General features: G+C 50.6%; 1 protein-coding gene across 4 annotated transcripts in view; it reads left to right on the top strand.

Annotated features, from left to right (window-relative positions):
* The window catches only part of LOC123761417 (high-affinity choline transporter 1), a 348,005-nt gene that overhangs the window by 318,332 nt on the left and 8,552 nt on the right, over nucleotides 1-21,121 (top strand). For 3 of the 4 annotated variants that reach the window (XM_069313210.1, XM_069313215.1, XM_069313203.1), the window contains 2 exons: nucleotides 8,988-9,110; nucleotides 17,255-17,358. In XM_069313210.1, coding sequence (XP_069169311.1) covers nucleotides 8,988-9,110; nucleotides 17,255-17,358 — 227 coding nt within the window. Of the gene's footprint in view, nucleotides 1-8,987; nucleotides 9,112-17,254; nucleotides 17,359-21,121 lie in introns of those variants that run through there. The other variant, XR_011224660.1, reaches the window with a different exon arrangement.

The raw sequence follows: 21,121 nt of genomic DNA, 5'->3' as shown, positions 1-21,121 counted from the left end.
GAGAGCGGGAGGCACAGTTCTTCTGCTCCTTCCTTTAGTATCCAAGGGGAGATTCCATCTGGACCTATAGCCTGTGTGTGTGTGTAGCCTGTGTGTGTGTGTGTGTGTGTGTGTGTGTGTGTGTGTGTGTGTGTGTGTGTGTGTGTGTGTGTGTGTGTGTGTGTGTGTGTGTGTGTGTTTAGTTGAGATGCAACAACAAAGGAAGAATGACGGCGAGAAAGCAGTTGACGAAGAACATACAAAATTGTATAAAGTTCTGCCGTGAAGATGCTAGTCTACAGGAAATACCATGGAATAGCGTCGGCAGACCTAGACCCATCTGTGAAGATGGCAATGGAGCGGAAGTGTGAAGAAAAGTCTGTATTGAAAAGGCGTTTCAGATCTGTAGGAGGGGAAGAAGCCTTTGCTATGTGGGTCAAGATTGTGCAAAACTTTGCAAGTGGAACCCTCCATGGGGGCAAGGATGGAACGACACGGGTAGAAATATTAGTAATATGAACCGAGAGAGAATCTTGCAAGCAAGACAAGTGTTAAGAAAAAGGAAGTTGGTGAAAGGGAACAGGGCCCGCAGGAGGGGTAATGGTCAAAGTATGACATAAGCGAGAGTGAGGGTGTTGTAGAGACCGCGCAAAGTAGCGAAGGCAGTTGCGATCACGGCAATCCTGTAGAGACAGGATGCCTGTGTCAACATACAGGCTCTGGGTAGGAGTTGAACGAAAGGCACCAGAGCCGAGGTGTATCCCAGTATGGTGAAGAGTATCAAGACGGCGAAGAAATGAGGGAGAGGCAGACGAGTAAGCCGGACCATCATAATCGAATTTAGATAGCACGAGAGAGGCATGTAAAAAGAGGAGCGTGTGCCTATCAGCTCCCCAGGAAGTATGGGACAACACTCTAAGTAAGTTAACGGCCTCAGAGCATGAAACTCGGAGGGAAGAGACCAGACAAACGAGTGTCAAAGATTAACCCCAAAAGATTCGCAGAAACTTTGAATAGAAGATTTCCATAGAGCGCCAAAAGAGGACGAAGAATGACCTGTTTCCGAGTAAAGGTCATAGCACAAGTCTTAGTTGTAGAGAACTTGAAGCCATGATTAGTGGCCCAAGACGACACGGCATCAAGCGCAAGTTTAGACAAGACAAGTCATCACCTTGACACCAGAGGGTAAGATCATCAACAAAGAAAGCTGAAAAAACTCCAGAGGGAAGGAAGGAAAGAAGACCATTGAAGGCAACCAGGAAAAGAGTAGTGCTCAGAACACTACCTTGGGGTACACCTTCGTATTGCCGAAAAGAGGCAGAGAGAGTGGTACCAAGCCTCACTCTTAAGGAACGATTAGAGAGGAAGAGAGGAAGATTACCACGAAGGCCAAAAGAACGAAGTTGGGACAATATAAGGTATCTCCAGGTGGAGTCATACGTCATACTCTTTAGGGAATGTCCCTAGAAAACTTGGCTTCTGAATAGAAAAAAACTATCGCCTCAAGCCAGTCCTCGGTGACTGACGACGACTCCCTGATACGATTATAAATATTCAGTAAATACTGAATGTGCATGGAGGGAGATGGCAAAGCATCTCATAATGAATGCCATCCTTACTCGCAGCCATTGAACCGCAGAGAGTCAAGGAAGACTGAGTTCCGAGAGAGAGAAGGGATCGTTATAAGGTAGCTGGAGATGTGTGCAAAAATCTAAGGTACAAGATTCAAGAAGGAGCTTACAAGTAAGGAAAGAAGAAGGAAGATGAGAACTGGAGCTAACAGTAGAAAAGTGGGAACCCAGTTTGGTCACGACCAACACCGGATCCGCCACAATAGACCCACAGAGGTGAAGAACTGGAAATTGTGCCTCGTCACCTAGATCTACTCCAGGTGATGAGGTGGTCACCACCTGCGACTAAGTGTGCAACCCTGCCACAAAGGTGGGAAAGGAGCAGAGAGTGTCAGAAGCAGCTTGGTCTGGGCCCAATGTAGAAGGGGCTACAGAGTCCTTTCATCACAGTCCAACTCGGGGGGCCTGGTCGCCCACCCCATGAATCTGATAAGTTAAATGAGGTCAGAACTCGGCATAGAAACGAACAAGACTATAATTTCATCCACAATTAAGCCCCCACACCCACCATGGAGCCACAATTAGAGGACACAACACCTGACAAGACTGTCCCCCCCCCCTCAGGGGTGCATCGTGAATATACACCCTACAATCGTCACCTTAAGAACCGTCAGTTCATCGAGATTGGGCTCAGCAACGAAGGAAAAATTTGACAATAAAAGCGTCCTCTCGCTCGACATCGTCAGGTACCACAGTTCTACGGGTGAGAGTGTGCCTCCCCAAACACTCGGCTTCAAAACAGAAGACCAAAGAAAGGATATTCAGTAATGGCACCAATTCGGCTGTAAGGAACAATTAGAAAGGAGAAGACGTGCTGATAAAGAAATAAATATGAGGAAGTGGAAAAAGAAACCAGCAAAATTAATGAAGAAAGTAGCAGAAGCATAAGGCTTCAGAGGAACAGAGGACTGTCCTATGGATCATCACATTCCGGCAGCCGCCCTCCAAGCTCCCTCACGACAACGGCTGGAAAAGGAGGGAGAGGCAGCTGGCAAGTGACGTTGGTTCCTTTCCCCTTGCTGCCTTCATCTCTCTTCCTCCACACCTTCAGTTTCTTTTCTCCTTGTTCTCTCCTCTCCCCTGCGCTGTTCTGTCTTATTCTTTATTTCATCTTTATTTATGTCAGGGGTATATCTACCTCTCTATTTTTCTTAGGTTACCTTCGTGTCTCATCAGGATTCTTGTGCCACTTCATTTACAAATACCAGTTTTATTGGTCTAGTAGTTTAGTGTTCCTTTGTTGTATGCAACAACTCTGTATGTAAAGGTCTGTACACTTAGGCTAAGTCTCTCTCAGCCCTCGTGCAGGCATACTAATCCAAGGTTGGTGTTGCCGATCCTCTCTCTTTTCGCAAGCGGTCACCCTTGGTTTTCTCTAGTGTTTTTGGAAATCAAATCTATCTTTTATATTTTTAACCTCTCATGATATATTTTGTAATTAATAGCTGCCTACTTCATCTCAGTTTTCCATACTTCTCCCAGCTTAACAACTTCTCTCTCACGTCTCTCACTTAGCTCCGCCAATTGGCCCTTCCAGTAGGTAGTAATATATTTCAATTCATCCTGAAACTTTTCCTCCAATTCTTTCTTCTGTTTCTGCACTCTCTCTTGGCACTGTTTATCTCTTTGTCTTACTCTCCGGCCCTTGAGGTTTTATTGTACTTCTCCTATGTCTGATATTTTCTCCATTACTAATGTCCTCTATCTGTTTAATAACGTGTTCTCTCACATTTTCCAGCTCTTTCTTCAATATTTTCTCGGAGTCCAACATATGATTGTACACGTGTGCCTACATAGCTCCCCACTCGTGCTGGAGCCACGCTCGTGTTCCCCCACATCTGCCTCCACAATGCTGTCATTCCTGCTCCCGCCTATCATGTTTCTAGTTGTCATTATGTGTATCCGGTGTGGCGGCTAAGTGATCCTTCTAGCTCCAGCACCTCTACCCTGCCGCTAAGGTCTCTAGTCACTCATGCTCCCAAGGCTGAATTGGAGCCATCTGTGAGCCTCGGGGAGAAACTCAAGACATATGTGGAACGTTGGGTGAAGCTGGAATCATCTGTGAGACGTGGGGTGAAACTGGAGCCATCACTAAGACTCAGGGTGAATCAGGAGCCATCTGTGAGTCGTGGGGTGAAACAGAAACCTTCTGAGAGACGAGGAGTAAAACAGAAGCCATCTTAGAGTCTGTGGGGAGAAACAGCAGCCATCTGAGAGACGAGGGGTGAAACAGGAGCCATCTGTGAGTAGTGGGATGAAACAGGAGCCCTCTGTGAGTCGTGGGGTGAAACAGGAGCCATCTGTGAGTAGTGGGATGAAACATAGTTACGTAGTTTAGTTCATTTATTATGCACCCCATACCCATCTTGTGGGCGGTAGTGGAAAGGGTTACAGAGGCACATAATGGGCTCTGGGACTGAACCCAACAATTCATTTAGCTAAGCAAGTTACAATCTTGATGAGCTAGTTACAAAATTCAGTACAAGTCGTCACATCAACAATTGGTTCGAGGTCGACCACAGGTACAGTTTCTAAATTAAGCAACTGAAATATGTGGAGAGCTAGTGTCAAAGCGCATAAGGCGAACAACATCAAAGTCATCCGATTCACCAACACTTCTATCGAGTGACAAGTGACTACGAAGGACGGTTGGGAAGCAAGACACACGCTCGTCCTCGAAGGAGCAGGGCGGTGCTCCATTAAGTTCCCGTGAGTTAAACGTGTATGACCAATATGTAAGCTCGCCAGAACCGTTTCCCACCGCCGGTTACAGTGGTAGGAGGAAGGCCACGGGGACATGCTACCCTTAAGAGCACACAGTTTGTTACCAGTAACAGAAGACCAGTGATCTTGCTAACGGGCAAGGATGGAGGAATGAATAACTGGGTAGCGTCTGCAAGTTCATTTAAGAGCATGCACCAATATGGCTGGGAACCCAGCAAAACTCCACTGTCATAAACCTGCTGGTGATGCGAAACAGCCAATATTGAGTTTCGACGACCACAGGATGGACAGGATTAATGGACTCCAAAATCATGAGGGCACTGCGAGAGTCAACGCCAACAACAGGAAGAATGACGGAGAGAAAGCAGTTGACGAAGAGCATACAAAATGGCATAAAGTTCAGCCGTGAAGATGCTAGTCTACGGGGGCAGGAGACACAAATAGGTGTGGTCAGGAAACACAATGGAGTAGCCTACACTGTCAGCAGACTTAGACTCATCATGACGGAGATCAAGCGGTATTGTCAAGAAAAGTGAACAAGGAAAAAGCGTTTCAGATCTGTAGGAGGGGTAAAAACCTTACTCATGCGGGTGAAGGTTCTACAAAACTTAGGAAAAGGGACCCTCCATGGAGGCAAAGAGGGAACGATACGAGGAGAAGTATTGGTAACACAAACCAAGAGAGAGAACCTTGCAAGCGAGACAATCGTACAGAAAGGGAAAGGTGGTGAAAGGGAACAAGGCCCATGGGAGGAGTAATGATCGTAGTATAGTATAAGTGAGAGACTGGGTGTTGTAGGAACCGCGCAAATTAGTGAAGACAGTAACGATCACGGCGATCCTTCAGAGACAAAATGCCGGTGTTAACATACAGGCTGATAGTAGGAGTTGAACAAAAGACACCAGAGCCGAGGTGTAGCCCAGTATGGTGCAGAGCATCAAGCCAGCGAAGAGATGAGGGAGAGGCAGACGAGTAAGCAGGACAACCATAATCGAGTTTAGACAGCACGAGAGAGGAATGTAAAGAGAGGAACGTGCGCCAATCAGCTCCCCAGTAAGTATGGGACAAGACCTTAAGTAAGTTAAGGTCCAACTTAAGTTAGAAAAGATTAACCCCAGAAGTTTAGCAGAATCCTTATACGAAAGAGGATTATCATATAGCGACAGAGGGGGTCGAATGACGATTGGCTTCAGAGTAATGTTCATAACACGTCTTAGCCGGAGAGAACTTGAAGCCATGATTGGTGGCCCAGGACGACACGACATCAATCGCAAGTTGAAGCCGCCATTAGAGGAAAGGAGAGTCATCACCTGTATAGCAGAGATCGTCAACATAGACAGCTGAGGAAATTCAAGAGGGAAGGGAGGAGAGAAGACCATTGAGGGCAACCAGGAGCAGAGTAGTGCTCAGAACACTACCGTGGGATACACCTTCGTATTGCCGAAAAGAGGCACAGAGAGTGGTACCAAGCTCATTCTAAAGGAACAATTAGAAAGGAAGCTCTGGAGGAAGAGAGGGAGATTATCATGAAAGCCAAAAGAACGGAGTTAGGAAAGAATATGGTATCGCCAGGTGGTGTCATATGCCTTTTCTGGGTCAAAAAGATCAGCAATCATGAGGTCTTCGCAACAAAGACAGTAAGAATATAGACCTCCAAGTTCACCGAGACATCATTTATGCTGCGACACTTGTAAAAGCCACTTTGAGAAGGGAGGAGGTGGTGATAGTGTTCCAAGAACCACATCAGACTGACATTAACCATACGTTCAAAGAGTATGCAGACGCAACTTGTGAGAGCAATGGGGCGGAAGTCTTTAGGAGATTACCCTAGAAAACCTGGTTTCCAGATATAATGAACAACTGCCTCAAGCCGGTCCTCAGGGACTGACAACGACTCTCAGACACGGTTATAAACATTAAGTAAATACTGAAACGTGCGTGGAGATGGAAAAGCATCTCATAATGAGTATCATCCAAGCCTGCCGCAATAGACCCACAGAGGGACAGGGCAGACTGGAGTTCTGTGAGAGAGAAAGGATCGTTATAGGGAAGCCAAAGATAAGTGCGAAAATCTAATGACCCTCAGGAATTATGTTTGGTCAGAGAGGATGAGGTTCATTTTTGCAAAATACTCATCTCTTTTTTATGATGACGTATATTGGTGACTTGTCGTCTTTCCTTACTACCACGTCCTTGTTATCACGGTGGCTCTTTGCTGCCGCTCTGAGCTCTAGGGGTCTGTGTAGTGCTCTTGTATCTACCTCGGGTCTTCCCTCTTTCCGCGATCAGTTCAGCTTGCAGAGTGTCTTTGGTGGTTACCTTCCTTTGGTTCTCGGGCTGAGTATATCATCTAGTAGGATTTCCAACTCTACTTTCCAGGTCCTGAGTCACGCGGGATACAACAGCCGCATTAAAGATAGTCATCATCCTTTCTTGGCTATAAGACTTTCACTGCTTTCTTGATTTCAGCCACTGTCCACAAGTTTTCAGTCTGACTTTTTAGGAGAGTTTGCACTGCCTCTCTAGAGTCAGTGCAGATCACTGCTCTTTTTGTTTCATTCCAGATACCTTAATGCCATAATAACGGCAGGGTACCCTGTTTGTGTTGAGGAAGTGTGGATCTCAATCAGTAATTTTCCTCATTTTAGTCTTGAAATCAGTTATCTCTGATTTCAGAGTACACTGTTCCAGCCCTGCCATTAGTTGGGTTAGCAGAGCCATCAGTGTTGATTTGATCTAATTAATTTCCTGCTACCTTATTAATTGCCTAGATATATGTGTGTGTGTGTCTCATTTCTTTAGGTAACATTCAGAACTTCTTCACTGTCTTCTCTTATATTTGAGTCTGTCGTATATGCACACGTTCAACTCATGAGATTGCTCAAGCAGGTCGAGTTCTTCGAGAAAGGATACTGATAGGTTTTGTAATTTTTTGGGTTTACAGTGCCGAGTGTTGTCTTGGCACTGTTATTAGGTGGAGTTCTCTTCAGTTAATTGCAGTTTTATTATTCTTTAGTCATGTGGGTCAAGGTTGACCCCGCATGACTAATATGGTATCTGATTCTTCCCATTTTCCTTGCCTCTCTTTCTTAACCCCCTCTTTCATTTCCAGGGGCACACGGGGTTAACAGGCATGGTGATGGCAGGAAAAACCATTCTCCCAGCACGGGCTATAATGTACTAACCTCACTCGGAAGAATTCACGGTTCACTGGAAAACAATTGCTAAACACCTACCTACTCTCCACACACGTAGCTTTAGGCTAATGGATGATGACAGATGGTGGAGATAAATAAAGATGATCCCGGGGCAGTCTGTTGCACTCTGCTGGATATTGTGTGGAGATACACTTTATATCTCTCGTTTATCACTCGTATATTTTTTTATTTCGATCTCGCACGAGCCCGGATTCTGTAGACGGACACGTGAGACGAAACGTAGATGACGAGATAAGCTTAAGGTCGCGTTTAGATGGTGTTCCTGGTTGCTGGCCGACAACTATGGAATTCACGTCTCGGCAGGTGTAGCGACGACCTCAGAATGTGGGACAGTGCAGGCAGCGGCCTAACCTGGCGGCTACACACACTCTTGTCCCTTTGTTCTTTAAAAGAACCGATCAGCGACCAGGCATGTAGTGCCTAATCCAATCGGGGCCTTCCCTCGGGTGGCATGATGCTCGTGACGTCACTGGAGGAGACCTGTGTTTACACAGTAATTGGAAAAGGTCTTGACCTGGCGACCACATCCTTTCTTCTACTGTTCTCTCTATATACACATTGCTGTAACTTTCTTATGCTGGCACCCACACTGGCCATTGTGGTGCCAACGGACAGTTGTTGACATACGCTGTCTCTCAATACCCAACAAGGCATACCTATGTTTCATAATAATGACACTAGACTTGGTGCACTCTCCCTGTTCACTCAGTAGAAAAAACTAAAAAAAAAAAAAAAAACTCCGGGAGGAAGCAAAATGGTGGTGTGCCCTCTACATCACTAATTTTTAAGATAGCTGGAATCCGTTCCCTCTCAGGGATACTGTCTATTCTCACTTTGATATTCTCACACATCTGGACACTTGATCATTCATCATAAGCTTCGGCATCCCTCGGAGGAGTCCCTGGGGAGCATAATGATGGTGACGTCTAGTGATGGACGCCACGTGAGTGCTCTGCCACATATATTAACACAAACACTTAGGAATCTTGACTCGGAGCACAGTTACACCACCTTGATTAGGGATGGAGGTTTCATATGAACTGGGTCTAAGTATTGAAATATAGAAAGAGATGCATCAGAGGTAGAACTACTGGAAGACAGAGCCAGAGTGCATGGGGGAATTTGTGTGAAACCCTGTTTCAGCTTCAGTGGAAACCTCAGAAAGCCACGAGGGTGCAGCAGTACACCAGATTGCAATTCTTATGACCATGTCGTGGTGTAGACGGTTAGAGCGTCCATCTGGGAATACTCATTGCATAGATTCGAATCCTCATCAAGGCTCCTGTGGATTTTCTCATTGATATATCACAAAAATGGGATTTCTGTGTAATAATTGTAATTATAGTACAAAAATATTACTGATATTAATACTATAAATAATACCAGGAAGAACTGTGTTTAGTGAGAATATAATAAGCAAAGTGTGATGTTACAGTGGGTGATGGTAGTGGGTCTGCTAGCTGTCGGCTCCGCCTTCATGATGTCGGCGGACTCCTCCATCCTCTTCGCCTCCTCCATGTTCGCCAACAACATCTACAAGAACGTCATCAGGCGCTCGGTGAGTAACTTGGTGCGAGTAACAACGTCATCAGGTGCTGGGTGAGTATCTTATGTTACTCACTCTGGGGTGAGTACTGATGGCTGTGTTGTGTTGCAGGGCAGTGAATGGGAGGTACTGATGGCTGTGTTGTGTTGCAGGGCAGTGAATGGAAGGTACTGATGGCTGTGTTGTGTTGCAGGCCGGTGACTGTGTGAGGGAATGGATTTTCCGCTAGCTTCTAGTTGTGTGCTGGAGTGCACACACTAGGACATGAGTTCACCAAGGTGCGCGGGTCCTAGATTCTGTAAATCTTTCACGAAACATCTCGTGTTTAAAGTCTATGTGTAGCCTAGGCTTTCCGACCTTCAATGAGGATATGATGGCCGTCGTAGCCCAGCTGTGAGTAGAGGTACAGACATTCACATGTTTTACATGTAAGAAATGTAGCAAGTGTGAAGAAGGTGAAGGAGCTTGGGGTCAGCCAAGCCAACGGCTCCTCGCTTAAGTCAACAGCAGGCCTCCCGAACTGTGACGACAGCCAGGCACCTCATGACCGAACTGTGACAACAGCCAGGCACCTCATGACCGAACTGTGACGACAGCCAGGCACCTCATGACCGAACTGTGAAGACAGCCAGGCACCTCATGACCGAACTGTGACGACAGCCAGGCACCTCATGACCGAACTGTGACGGCAGCCAGGCACCTCATGACCGAACTGTGACGACAGCCAGGCACCTCATGACCGAACTGTGACGGCAGCCAGGCACCTCATGACCGAGGGTCGCCTGAGATTCGTGCAGGCACCTCGGCTTTTGCCGCGCTTAGCTGTGATTAGTCAAGTCAAGACAAGAGGGGGAGAGTGTCTTGGCGCCCTCCAGGGCATTCTGAGGCCGCATGTTGTCCTGACTAGGTGAGGGAGTTTGTGTGTGGACGACCAACCACAACAAATCCCTGCCAATGCGGCAATATCATCCATTTTATTTCTGCTATTGCTAGATTGCAAACGGAATCCAATTTGTGCGAGTGTTGGATTAATTTGGGATGGATGAGATCAGTAAGGTACAGTCTCAACTGCATGATTTCGACAGGAGGCAACAGACTGTTTTGAGTGATCCGCGATTATAGCCTGCATCGTTCGTCATCAGTTCACAGGTCTGAGATACCTGGCAGAGGCGGAAGCAGGAAAGCTCTCCAGTGATTGTGGAAAGTTTTTATTAGTAATTCAGGGAATTACGGTTCACTGTTTGGGACAGTGAATCTCATCTCGCCGTGTCGCCATTTCGTAACACACCTGTTATGTGAGGTGTGTTACGTGTGAGGGTGGGTATGAACCATCATCAGCGGTGAAGGCTGCCAGCCTCCCATGACACTCTCCTACCATGCTACACCGTGGGCACAATACTGTGTTCATCTCTCCCAACACCCTGTGTTCAAGCACCGGGTCATCCTCCGTGGTTCTGCTGTAACCACGTGTTGAGGAGGTTTGGTGTATTTGTTTGTTTGTGTTTGGTGCATTCCAATCTTCAGTGTACTGCAGAGTGGAATGAATGTGGAGGAGCGTACATGAAGAGACCGGTTTAAAGTGAGTACATTGGTATTGTAAGTCTCTGAACCAACGTGAAGTCAGTGTCCGGCTAGCTGTTCTATTAGCACCTAGTTAGGTGAGAGGGAGCTCAGCCACGTGAGACGTACCTATAAGGAACGACATTCAATCTGTTGGAGAAAAAACACAGCCCCCGGTCCTGTGCCAGGTAAGTCCACTACGGGCTCACCATAGCCCGTGCTACTTGGCATTTTTGTTCTGAGTACCATTACGATGTTGTCGGTCCTTCCTTTCGGACAACCAACCCAAAATTCCGTAGAGTGCTTACTTTGACCAGGAGATCCCCCTGGATGCTTCTGGCACTTGGAGAGGGGCTCAACGTCACACGTTTAGGGGATACGGCTCCAACACTAGCCTCCTTGTCACGTGCACACACCTACTAGAGCCGCCGTGACTCCCCACTCTCTCCTTATGTGGTATGATCTCAATCCTCTTTTCTTTGATATTACTCTGTACTACCCTGTCCACAGCTTTGGTTCTTGGTTCTTCCTATCTCTCTCTCTCTCCTATTTTCTGGAAAGCCTCACTAGGACAAGGGCAAACACCAGCAAATTTGAATACATTTACTGGACAAGGCACATGGACAATACATATACATGTATAATATCTCCAACACTCTATACTATTGTAGTCAGGTTGCACTCCAATACCATCAGGACTCTATCATCTGCTTATCAAGTGGTATCCTAACTCCTGACTCACCACTTATACTATCAACCTCATCAAGTAGGTCAAGTCTTATAAGACAATATTGCACTATCAGCAAGAGAATATATTATATATATAATACATACAAGGAAAACCAGCCTATGACTGCAATAACATAAATATGGGTATAAATATTCCTTGATAAACAACAATGATCAATCACCTTATCAGTCCTAGAACACATATGTAGGTAATCCAGCCTACGGTCGTAACTCTATACTTCAGTATAATTACTTCTTGGTACAAAAATGGTAATCACTCACCTTTCACTGCGTCTTGCACGCTAATGACAACCAAACACTCTACCAACTCCCTACAAGTGATCAATAAGAACTTCCCTTCCACATCTGGAAGTTCACTACCCTGACATCGTCCCCCTCCCCGCTCAGCTCGTTGTCGCCGTGTGGGGGCTTAGTGGGCGGCTGCCGGAGTGTGATGCTCCTTGGGACAGTCCTCTGTTCTTTTCTAGCCTTGTGTTCCTGCTGCCGTCCTCTCCAATTCTGCTGGGCACCTTTTCCTTTTCCTTCTGTTTCGTTTTTCTCCCCCCTCTTCTCCTCTCTGCTTGCCGTTTCCTGCCGACCTTTTGCTCGTTCTGGTTCTTCCCTTGGACTTCTTCTATTTTGACGCCCGGGTGCTTGAGGAGGCATACTCTTGCACCCGTAGAACTGCAGTACCCGACGTCGAGAGCGAGGGGAACCTTTTATTGTCAATCCCCCTTTCGTCACTGAACCCGATCTCAACGGACTGTCGGTTTCTTAAGGTAGCGTTTGTAGGGCGTATACTCACGACACTCATGTGGGGCGTATACTCACGATCTTGCAGGGGCCTAGGAGGTTCCGGCAAGATCGGCGATAGCTTCTTGTTGGGTGTCCTGCCTCTAATTGTGGCTCCATGGTGGGTGTGGGGGCACATTCGTGAATGAATTCTTCTTTTCGTAATGATGATGACCCCTGTTTCGGCTGCTTCTGGTTTACCTTCTCAGGCTCGTGGGGTGGGCGACCAAGCCCCCGAGTCGGTCCGTGTTGGAAGACCGGGCTCTGTAGCCTCCGCTGCATTGGGCCCCGACCTTGCTCCTCCTTTGGCCTCTCTGACTCCTTCCCCTGGCTCCCCTCCCTCCTCTGTGGTTGGGTCGAGCCCCAAGCCCCCAGTGGTGACTACCTCGTCCCCTGGCGCGGCTCCTTCTCTAGTTGTAACTACTGCGCCTTTTAACCCCTCTCTCTCTGGGGGTTTTCACCGCCGTCCTTGTCGCGGCCGCCCTCGCTCGATTCCTTCCAGTTCTGCTACCTATCAAGCCTTGTTTGGTCCTGCTTCGTAGGCCAAATATTTTGATCTCCTCCCTCTTGATTCTGCGCCTCCTGACGATTTCTCCCTCCATCGACATCTCGTTGATTCCGTGGATGCCTCCATTACTTTCAACCCCACTCGTCTCGGTACACGTGTCGTTGCTGCTCCTTCTCAGGATGCTGCTTCCCGCTTGGCTGCCTTATCCTTCCTTGGCGAGACCCCTGTTCGGGTCTCGAAGAACGCTCAGTTGAATGCCAGTGTTGGCACTATTTGGCTCCCGCCCCATGTTGCGACCGGTGTTCGGGACCTGTGCGACTGCCACGACGATATTCGACATATCCTCGCTGCCCAGGGCCATTCTATTCTCCAGGTGGACACGTTTACTCGTCCCCCTCGTGGTAGTCGCCGTCAACCCCTCCGGGTTGTGAAGATTACCTTTGATGGTAGGACCCTTCCACCCTCTGTCATTCTTGCTGGTGCCAGGTGCTCTGTCCAGGAGTACATTCCTTCTCCTCGGCTCTGCAACAAGTGCTGGAGGTTTGGGCATGGTGCCCTCCGCTGCTCCGGGACTGTCTCTCTCTGTCCTTTGTGTGGTGGCGAAGGTCACTCTAAGTCGGAGTGCACTTCTCCCCAGGCTCGTTGCCTCAACTGTGGTGAGGCCCATCCTACCTTCTCCCGTGCGTGTGTCCATTACAAGCTTGAGGCAGCCATCCTCAACTTGAAGCACCGGGAGCGTTTATCTTTTCCTGAGGCGAAGCGCCAGGTTCGCCGGCTCCCGCCTTATGCTAATGTCTCTTATGCTCGCGTGTTGCGCTCTTCCTCTCCTCGTCCTTCCCGCCTTCCTCAGACACACAACCGTTTCCGGGCCTTGGACCCTGATGCGCCCACTGCCCCCTCCTCTGTTCCTTTGGGTTCTCTCCCAAAGGATCCTCCTCCTGGTCCTCTGTCTGGGGTTCCCCTTCCTTCTACCCGGTCTGTAGTGTCTCCTGTGTCTTCTTCCTCGTCTCCCTCCGTTCCTCCTTCCCATCCTTCCCCTCCGTCTCTGAACTCTCCCCGCCGCCTGTCGGTGCGGGCTGATGTCCATCGCTCTCCAAACGGCCGTCATGTGTGCTCTCGTTCAGCTTCTCCTGTTGAGACGCTAGAATCCGTTGCCCAGTACGTGGTTGCTGGGACACCTGTCTCTTTAAGTCAGAAGCGTAAACCTGGCTCCTCTCCTTCCTCCTCCCCGGCGGGTAAGAAGGTTTCGCTTTCTTCCTCGGCCCCTACTTCAGCCTCTCTCGCTCCTTCCCCTCCCATTTCGGTGGTTGCGCCCCCTGTTCCTGCTATGGAGGTTTCTTTAGCCCCCGCTTCCCTCTCAGTTGCTTTCCTTGCTGAGGTACGCTCCCCTCTTTCTACCCCTCCTCTTCCTGCTGCTGTCCTTGCCTGCTCCTCTCCGTTGTCTCCTCCTCTTCCTCCTCCTCCTCCTCCTCCTCCTCCTCCGGACCCCGCCCGCCCACCTCTGATCTGTTCTCCCGTTTCCTTCCCTCCGTCTTTGCTCAGTTTACCCATGCCCCCTAACCCTGACTTTGCTGACCCTGATATTCATTAACGTGCTCTGTTGCTCTTTCGCCTTTGTTTCTTCCTTGTTCTCTGTTTTTTTCCTTTCTCTTCTCGTCGTTGTCCATTCTTCAATGGAACGTTCGAGGTTATTACGCCAATTTCCTCAAACTCCAACTTCTGATTTCGCGGTTTTCGCCCCTTTGTGTCTGTCTCCAGGAGCCGATGCTTGGTGCTCGTCCTGGTCGTTTTCGTGGCTATTCCTTTCTCTTTCCCCCCCCCCCAGCTGTTGCTGGGGCTTCTAATTCTTCTGCTCTTTTACTTCGTGCTGATGTTCCCTTTGTTCCTTTACTTTTTCCTTCACCTCTCCATTGTTCTGCTGCTCGTGTCTTTGTGGGAAAATGGTACACTGTTCCATTTATCTCCCCCCGAGTGTCCCGCTTTCTCTTCCTGATTTGAAACACCTCCTTGACTCCTTACCGGAGCCTGTTCTCTTGCTGGGTGACTTCAATTGTCGTCATTCTCTTTGGGGTGACGTTCTGACGAATACCCGGGGTCGCTTTCTTGAGCCGTTTGTCCTCTCTTCTTCCCTGTCTCTTCTGAATTCTGGTGAGCCCACTCATTTGGACTCTCGGACTCGCACCCTTTCTTGTCTTGATCTTTCTCTCTGCTCTTCTTCTCTTTACTTAGATTTCATGTGGCAGGTTCTTGATGACCTCCATGGAAGTGATCATTTCCCCATCCTTGTTTCCTTTTTCTCTTTTCGTCCATCCCTCTCTTTCCCTAGGTGGCAGTTTGCTAAGGCGGACTGGACCCTATTTTCCCTCAGTGCTACTCTCTCTGACCTCTCCCTTCTGCCTCTCTCTCGCGCTCTCCTCCTTTTTCTTGACACTGTCTTCAACGCTGCCCTCCACTCTATCCCTCGCTCTTCTTCCCGGGGTCCACATAAGTGCGTTCCCTGGTGGAATGCAGACTGTGCTCGGGCTGTCCGCTGTAAGCGTGCAGCCTGGAAGAGGCACCGCCGTAGGCAGACGACCGAATCTTTTCTTTCCTTTCGGAAAGCGAGTGCGGTGGCCCGTAGGGCCATCTGTACGGCTAAACGTGAATGTTGGGCATCTTATGTCTCAACAATTACGTCCGAAACTCCTCTGGCCCAGATCTGGAAGCGTATCCGCAAGATAGCGGGTAAATTCGTTCCCGATGTTTAACCGGTCCTTCACCACCATGATACTCTTGTGGCGGACCCGTTACAGGTCGCTTCCGTACTGGGCTCCCACTTTTCTTCTGTTAGCTCTGGTCTTAATCTTCCCCAATCTTTTCTTCTTCGTAAACCTGTCCTTGAGTCTCGTCCTTTTGATTTCTGCACTCGTCTTCAACTTCCCTATAATGATCCCTTCTCTCTCTCTGAACTTCGTTCTGCCCTGGCCCTCTGCGGTTCTACGGCGGTGGGCTCCGATGGTATTCATTATGAGATGCTTCGCCATCTCCCTCCGTGCACGTCTCAGTATTTACTGAGTCTGTATAATCGGATCTGGGAGTCGTCGTCAGTCCCTGAGGACTGGCTCGATGCCGTTGTCCTCCCTGTTTGCAAACCGGGGTCTCTGGGTACTTCCCCTAAGGACTTTCGCCCTATTGCTCTCACAAGTTGTGTCTGCAAACTCTGACAATATGGTTAACGTTCGTCTGATGTGATTCCTGGAACACCATCACCTCCTCTCCCCTTCTCAATTTGGTTTCCGCAAGTGCCGCAGCACGACAGATGTCCTGGTGAACTTGGAGGTCTATATTCGTACTGCTTTTGCTGCGAAGACCTCCATTGTTGCCGTCCTTTTTGACCTGGAAAAGGCTTACGACACCACTTGGAGATATCATATTCTATCTCAACTTCATTCTTTTGGCCTTCATGGTCATCTCCCTCTCTTTCTCCGCAGCTTCCTCTCCCGTCGTTCCTTTCGGGTGCGCCTTGGTACCGCACTCTCTGCCTCTTTTCAGCAATACGAAGGTGTGCCCCAGGGTAGTGTTCTAAGCACTACTCTTTTTCTGGTTGCCCTCAATGGTCTTCTTTCTTCTCTTCCTTCTGGCGTCTTCTCCACTCTCTATGTCGATGATCTTACCCTTTGCTGTCAGGGAGATGATTCGCCTCTCCTTCAGCGCCGGCTTCAACTTGCAATTGATGCCGTGTCGTCTTGGGCCACCGATCATGGCTTCAAGTTCTCTACTTCTAAGACTTGTGCCATGACTTTTACGCGGAAACGGGTTGTTCTTCGTCCCTCTTTGTCACTTTATGGTCATCCCCTTGAATACAAAGATTCCGCAAAGCTTTTGGGGTTATTCCTTGACACTCGTTTGTCTTGGTCTCCCCATATCTCTTACCTTCGTGTTGAGTGCTCTAAGGCCCTTACCCTCCTTCGGGTCTTGTCCCATACTTCTTGGGGAGCAGATAGGCGCACTCTCCTTGCTTTACATTCCTCTCTTGTCCTGTCTAAGCTCGATTATGGTTGCCCTGCTTACTCATCTGCTTCTCCTTCTACTCTTCGCCGTCTTGATGCTTTGCACCATACTGGGTTGCACCTCAGTTCTGGTGCCTTTCGTTCGACTCCCATCCTTAGCTTGTATGTTGACACTGGCTTCCTGTCTCTCCAGGACAGTTTGTAAAATTTACCCAATTATTTTTACATATGAATCTTCATGTCAGTATATCTCCGACCTCCTAGTCAGGTCAGGCTTGATAGAATAATTCTCAAAGGGGAGACTCGTTTTTTCGGCTACCTGGGATCATGACACCAGTGACTAGGAAGTACTGATGGCTGAGTTGTGTTGCAGGCCAGTGACAGGGAGGTGCTGATTGTTGTGTTGTGTTGCAGGCCAGTGACTGGGAGGTGCTGATTGTTGTGTTTTGTTGCAGGCCAGTGACAGGGAGGTGCTGATTGTTGTGTTGTGTTGCAGGCCAGTGACAGGGAGGTGCTGATTGTTGTGTTGTGTTGCAGGCCAGTGACTGGGAGGTGCTGATTGTTGTGTTGTGTTGCAGGCCAGTGACTGGGAGGTGCTGATGGTGATGCGAGTGTCGGTGGTGGTTGTTGCAGGCGCCGCTACGGTGGTGGCCATCAAGAGCAACTCCATCTACGTACTCATGTAAGTGGTGCTGCTCCTTTATTACCCCCTGCCCTCCCCCGCCACTAGTGTAGGGGTCCCCCCACCCCTGCCCTCCCCCGCCACTAGTGTAGTGGTCCCCCTGCCCTCCCCAGCCACTAGTGTAGTGGTCCCCCCAGCCCTCCCCCGCCACTAGTGTAGTGGTCCCCCCTGCCCTCCCCCGCCACTAGTGTAGTGCTCCCCCTGCCCTCCCCAGCCACTAGTGTAGTAGTCCCCCCTGCCCTCCCCAGCCACTAGTGTAGTGGTCCCCCCTGCCCTCCCCCGCCACTAGAGTAGTGGTCCCCCCTGCCCTCCCCAGCCACTAGTGTAGTGGTCCCCCCTGCCCTCCCCCGCCACTAGTGTAGTGGTCCCCCTGCCCTCCCCAGCCACTAGTGTAGTGGTCCCCCCTGCCCTCCCCCGCCACTAGTGTAGGGGTCCCCCCTGCCCTCCCCAGCCACTAGTGTAGTGGTCCCCCCTGCCCTCCCCCGCCACTAGTGTAGGGGTCCCCCCGGCCCTCCCCAGCCACTAGTGTAGTGGTCCCCCTGCCCTCCCCCGCCACTAGTGTAGTGGTCCCCCCTGCCCTCCCCAGCCACTAGTGTAGTGGTCCCCCCTGCCCTCCCCCGCCACTAGTGTAGTGGTCCCCCTGCCCTCCCCAGCCACTAGTGTAGTGGTCCCCCCTGCCCTCCCCCGCCACTAGTGTAGGGGTCCCCCCTGCCCTCCCCAGCCACTAGTGTAGTGGTCCCCCCTGCCCTCCCCCGCCACTAGTGTAGGGGTCCCCCCTGCCCTCCCCAGCCACTAGTGTAGTGGTCCCCCCTGCCCTCCCCCGCCACTAGTGTAGTGGTCCCCCCTGCCCTCCCCAGCCACTAGTGTAGTGGTCCCCCCTGCCCTCCCCCGCCACTAGTGTAGTGGTCCCCCCTGCCCTCCCCAGTCACTAGTGTAGTGGACCCCCCTGCCCTCCCCCGCCACTAGTGTAGTGGTCCCCCCTGCCCTCCCCAGCCACTAGTGTAGTGGTCCCCCTGCCCTCCCCAGCCACTAGTGTAGTGGTCCCCCCTGCCCTCCCCCGCCACTAGTGTAGTGGTCCCCCTGCCCTCCCCAGCCACTAGTGTAGTGGTCCCCCCTGCCCTCCCCCGCCACTAGTGTAGTGGTCCCCCCCAGCCCTCCCCAGCCACTAGTGTAGTGGTCCCCCTGCCCTCCCCAGCCACTAGTGTAGGGGTCCCCAGCCACTAGTGTAGGGGTCCCCAGCCACTAGTGTAGGGGTCCCCAGCCACTAGTGTAGGGGTCCCCAGCCACTAGTGTAGGGGTCCCCAGCCACTAGTGTAGGGGTCCCCAGCCACTAGTGTAGGGGTCCCCAGCCACTAGTGTAGGGGTCCCCAGCCACTAGTGTAGGGGTCCCCAGCCACAAGTGTAGGGGTCCCCAGCCACTAGTGTAGGGGTCCCAAGCCACTAGTGTAGGGGTCCCCAGCCACTAGTGTAGGGGTCCCCAGCCACTAGTGTAGGGGTCCCCAGCCACTAGTGTAGGGGTCCCCAGCCACTAATGTAGGGGTCCCCCTGCCCTCCCCAGCCACTAGTGTAGGGGTCCCCCTGCCCTCCCCAGCCACTAGTGTAGGGGTCCCCCTGCCCTCCCAAGCCACTAGTGTAGGGGTCCCCCTGTCCTCCCCAGCCACTAGTGTAGTGGTCCCCCTGCCCTCCCCAGCCTCTAGTGTAGGGATCCCCCCTGCCCTCCCCCGCCACTAGTGTAGGGGTCCCCCTGCCCTCCCCAGCCACTAGTGTAGGGCTCCCCCAGCCCTCCCCAGCCACTAGTGTAGTGGTCCCCCTGCCCTCCCCAACCACTAGTGTAGGGGTCCCCCAGCCCTCCCCAGCCACTAGTGAAGTGGACCGACTCCTCCCCCAGCTACCAGTATAATGAGCCGTCTCCTCCCCCAGCTACCAGTATAATGAGCCGTCTCCTCCCCCAGCTACCAGTATAATGAACCGTCTCCTCCCCCTGCTACCAGTATAATGAGCCGTCTCCTCCCCCAGCTACCAGTGTAATGAGCCGTCTCCCCCAGCTACCAATATAATGAACCGTCTCCTACCCCAGCTACCAGTATAATGAGCCGTCTCCTCCCCCAGCTACAAGTATAATGAACCGTCTCCTCCCCGCAGCTACCAGTATAATGAGCCGTCTCCTCCCCCCAGCTACCAGTATAATGAGCCATCTCCTCCCCCCCACCCGCTACCAGTATAATGAGCCGTCTCCTCCCCTCAGCTACCTGTATAATGAACCGTCTCCCCCAGCTACCAGTATAATGAGCCTTCTCCTCCCCAGCTACCAGTATAATGAGTCGTCTCCTCCCCCAATTACCAGTATAATGAGCCGTCTCCTCCCCCAGCTACCAGTATAATGAGCCGTCTCCTCCCCCAGCTACCTGAATAATGAACCGTCTCCTCCCCCAGCTACCTGAATAATGAGCCGTCTCCTCCCCCAGCTACCAATATAATGAACAGTCTCCTCCCCCAGCTACCAATATAATGAACCGTCTCCTCCCCCAGCTACCAATATAATGAACCGTCTCCTCCCCCAGCTACCAGTATAATGAGTCGTCTCCTCCCCCAGCTACCAGTATAATGAGCCGTCTCCTCCCCCAGCTACCAGTATAATGAGCCGTCTCCTCCCCCAGCTACCAGTATAATGAACCGTCTCCTCCCCCTGCTACCAGTATAATGAGCCGTCTCCTCCCCCAGCTACCAGTATAATGAGCCGTCTCCCCCAGCTACCAATATAATGAACCGTCTCCTCCCCCAGCTACCAGTATAATGAGCCGTCTCCTCCCCCAGCTACCAGTATAATGAACCGTCTCCTCCCCGCAGCTACCAGTATAATGAGCCGTCTCCTCCCCCCAGCTTCCAGTATAATGAGCCGTCTCCTCCCCCCCACCCGCTACCAGTATAATGAGCCGTCTCCTCCCCTCAGCTACCTGTATAATGAACCGTCTCTCCCCAGCTACCAGTATAATGAGCCTTCTCCTCCCCCAGTTACCAGTATAATGAGTCGTCTCCTCCCCCAGTTACCAGTATAATGAGCCGTCTCCTCCCCCAGCTACCAGTATAATGAGCCGTCTCCTCCCCCAGCTACCTGAATAATGAACCGTCTCCTCCCCCAGCTACCTGAATAATGAGCCGTCTCCTCCCCCAGCTACCAATATAATGAACCGTCTCCTCCCCCAGCTACCAATATAATGAACCGTCTCCTCCCCCAGCTACCAATATAATGAACCGTCTCCTCCCCCAGCTACCAATATAATGAACCGTCTCCTCCCCCAGCTACCAATATAATGAACCGTCTCCTCCCCCAGCTACCAATATAATGAACCGTCTCCTCCCCCAGTTACCAATATAATGAACCGTCTCCTCCCCCAGCTACCAGTATAATGAGCCGTCACCTCTCCAAGCTACCAGTATAATGAACCGTCTCCTCACCCAGCTACCAGTATAATGAACCGTCTCCTCCCCAGCTACCAGTATAATGAGCAGTCTCCTCCCCAGCTACCAGTATAATGAACCGTCTCCTCCCCCAGCTACCAGTATAATGAACCGTCTCCTCCCCCAGCTACCAGTATAATGAACCGTCGCCTCCCCCACCTACCAGTATAATGAACCGTCTCCTCCCCCAGCTACCAGTATAATGAGCCGTCTCCTCCCCAGCTACCAATATAATGAACCGTCTCCTCCCCAGCTACCAGTATAATGAACCGTCTCCTCCCCCAGCTACCAGTATAATGAGCCG

Source organism: Procambarus clarkii, chromosome 7 (genome assembly GCF_040958095.1).
Source record: "Procambarus clarkii isolate CNS0578487 chromosome 7, FALCON_Pclarkii_2.0, whole genome shotgun sequence".
Lineage (NCBI taxonomy): Eukaryota > Metazoa > Arthropoda > Malacostraca > Decapoda > Cambaridae > Procambarus > Procambarus clarkii.
The sequence above is the reverse complement of the archived record's forward strand: the minus strand, read 5'-3'. Positions and strand labels throughout refer to the sequence as shown.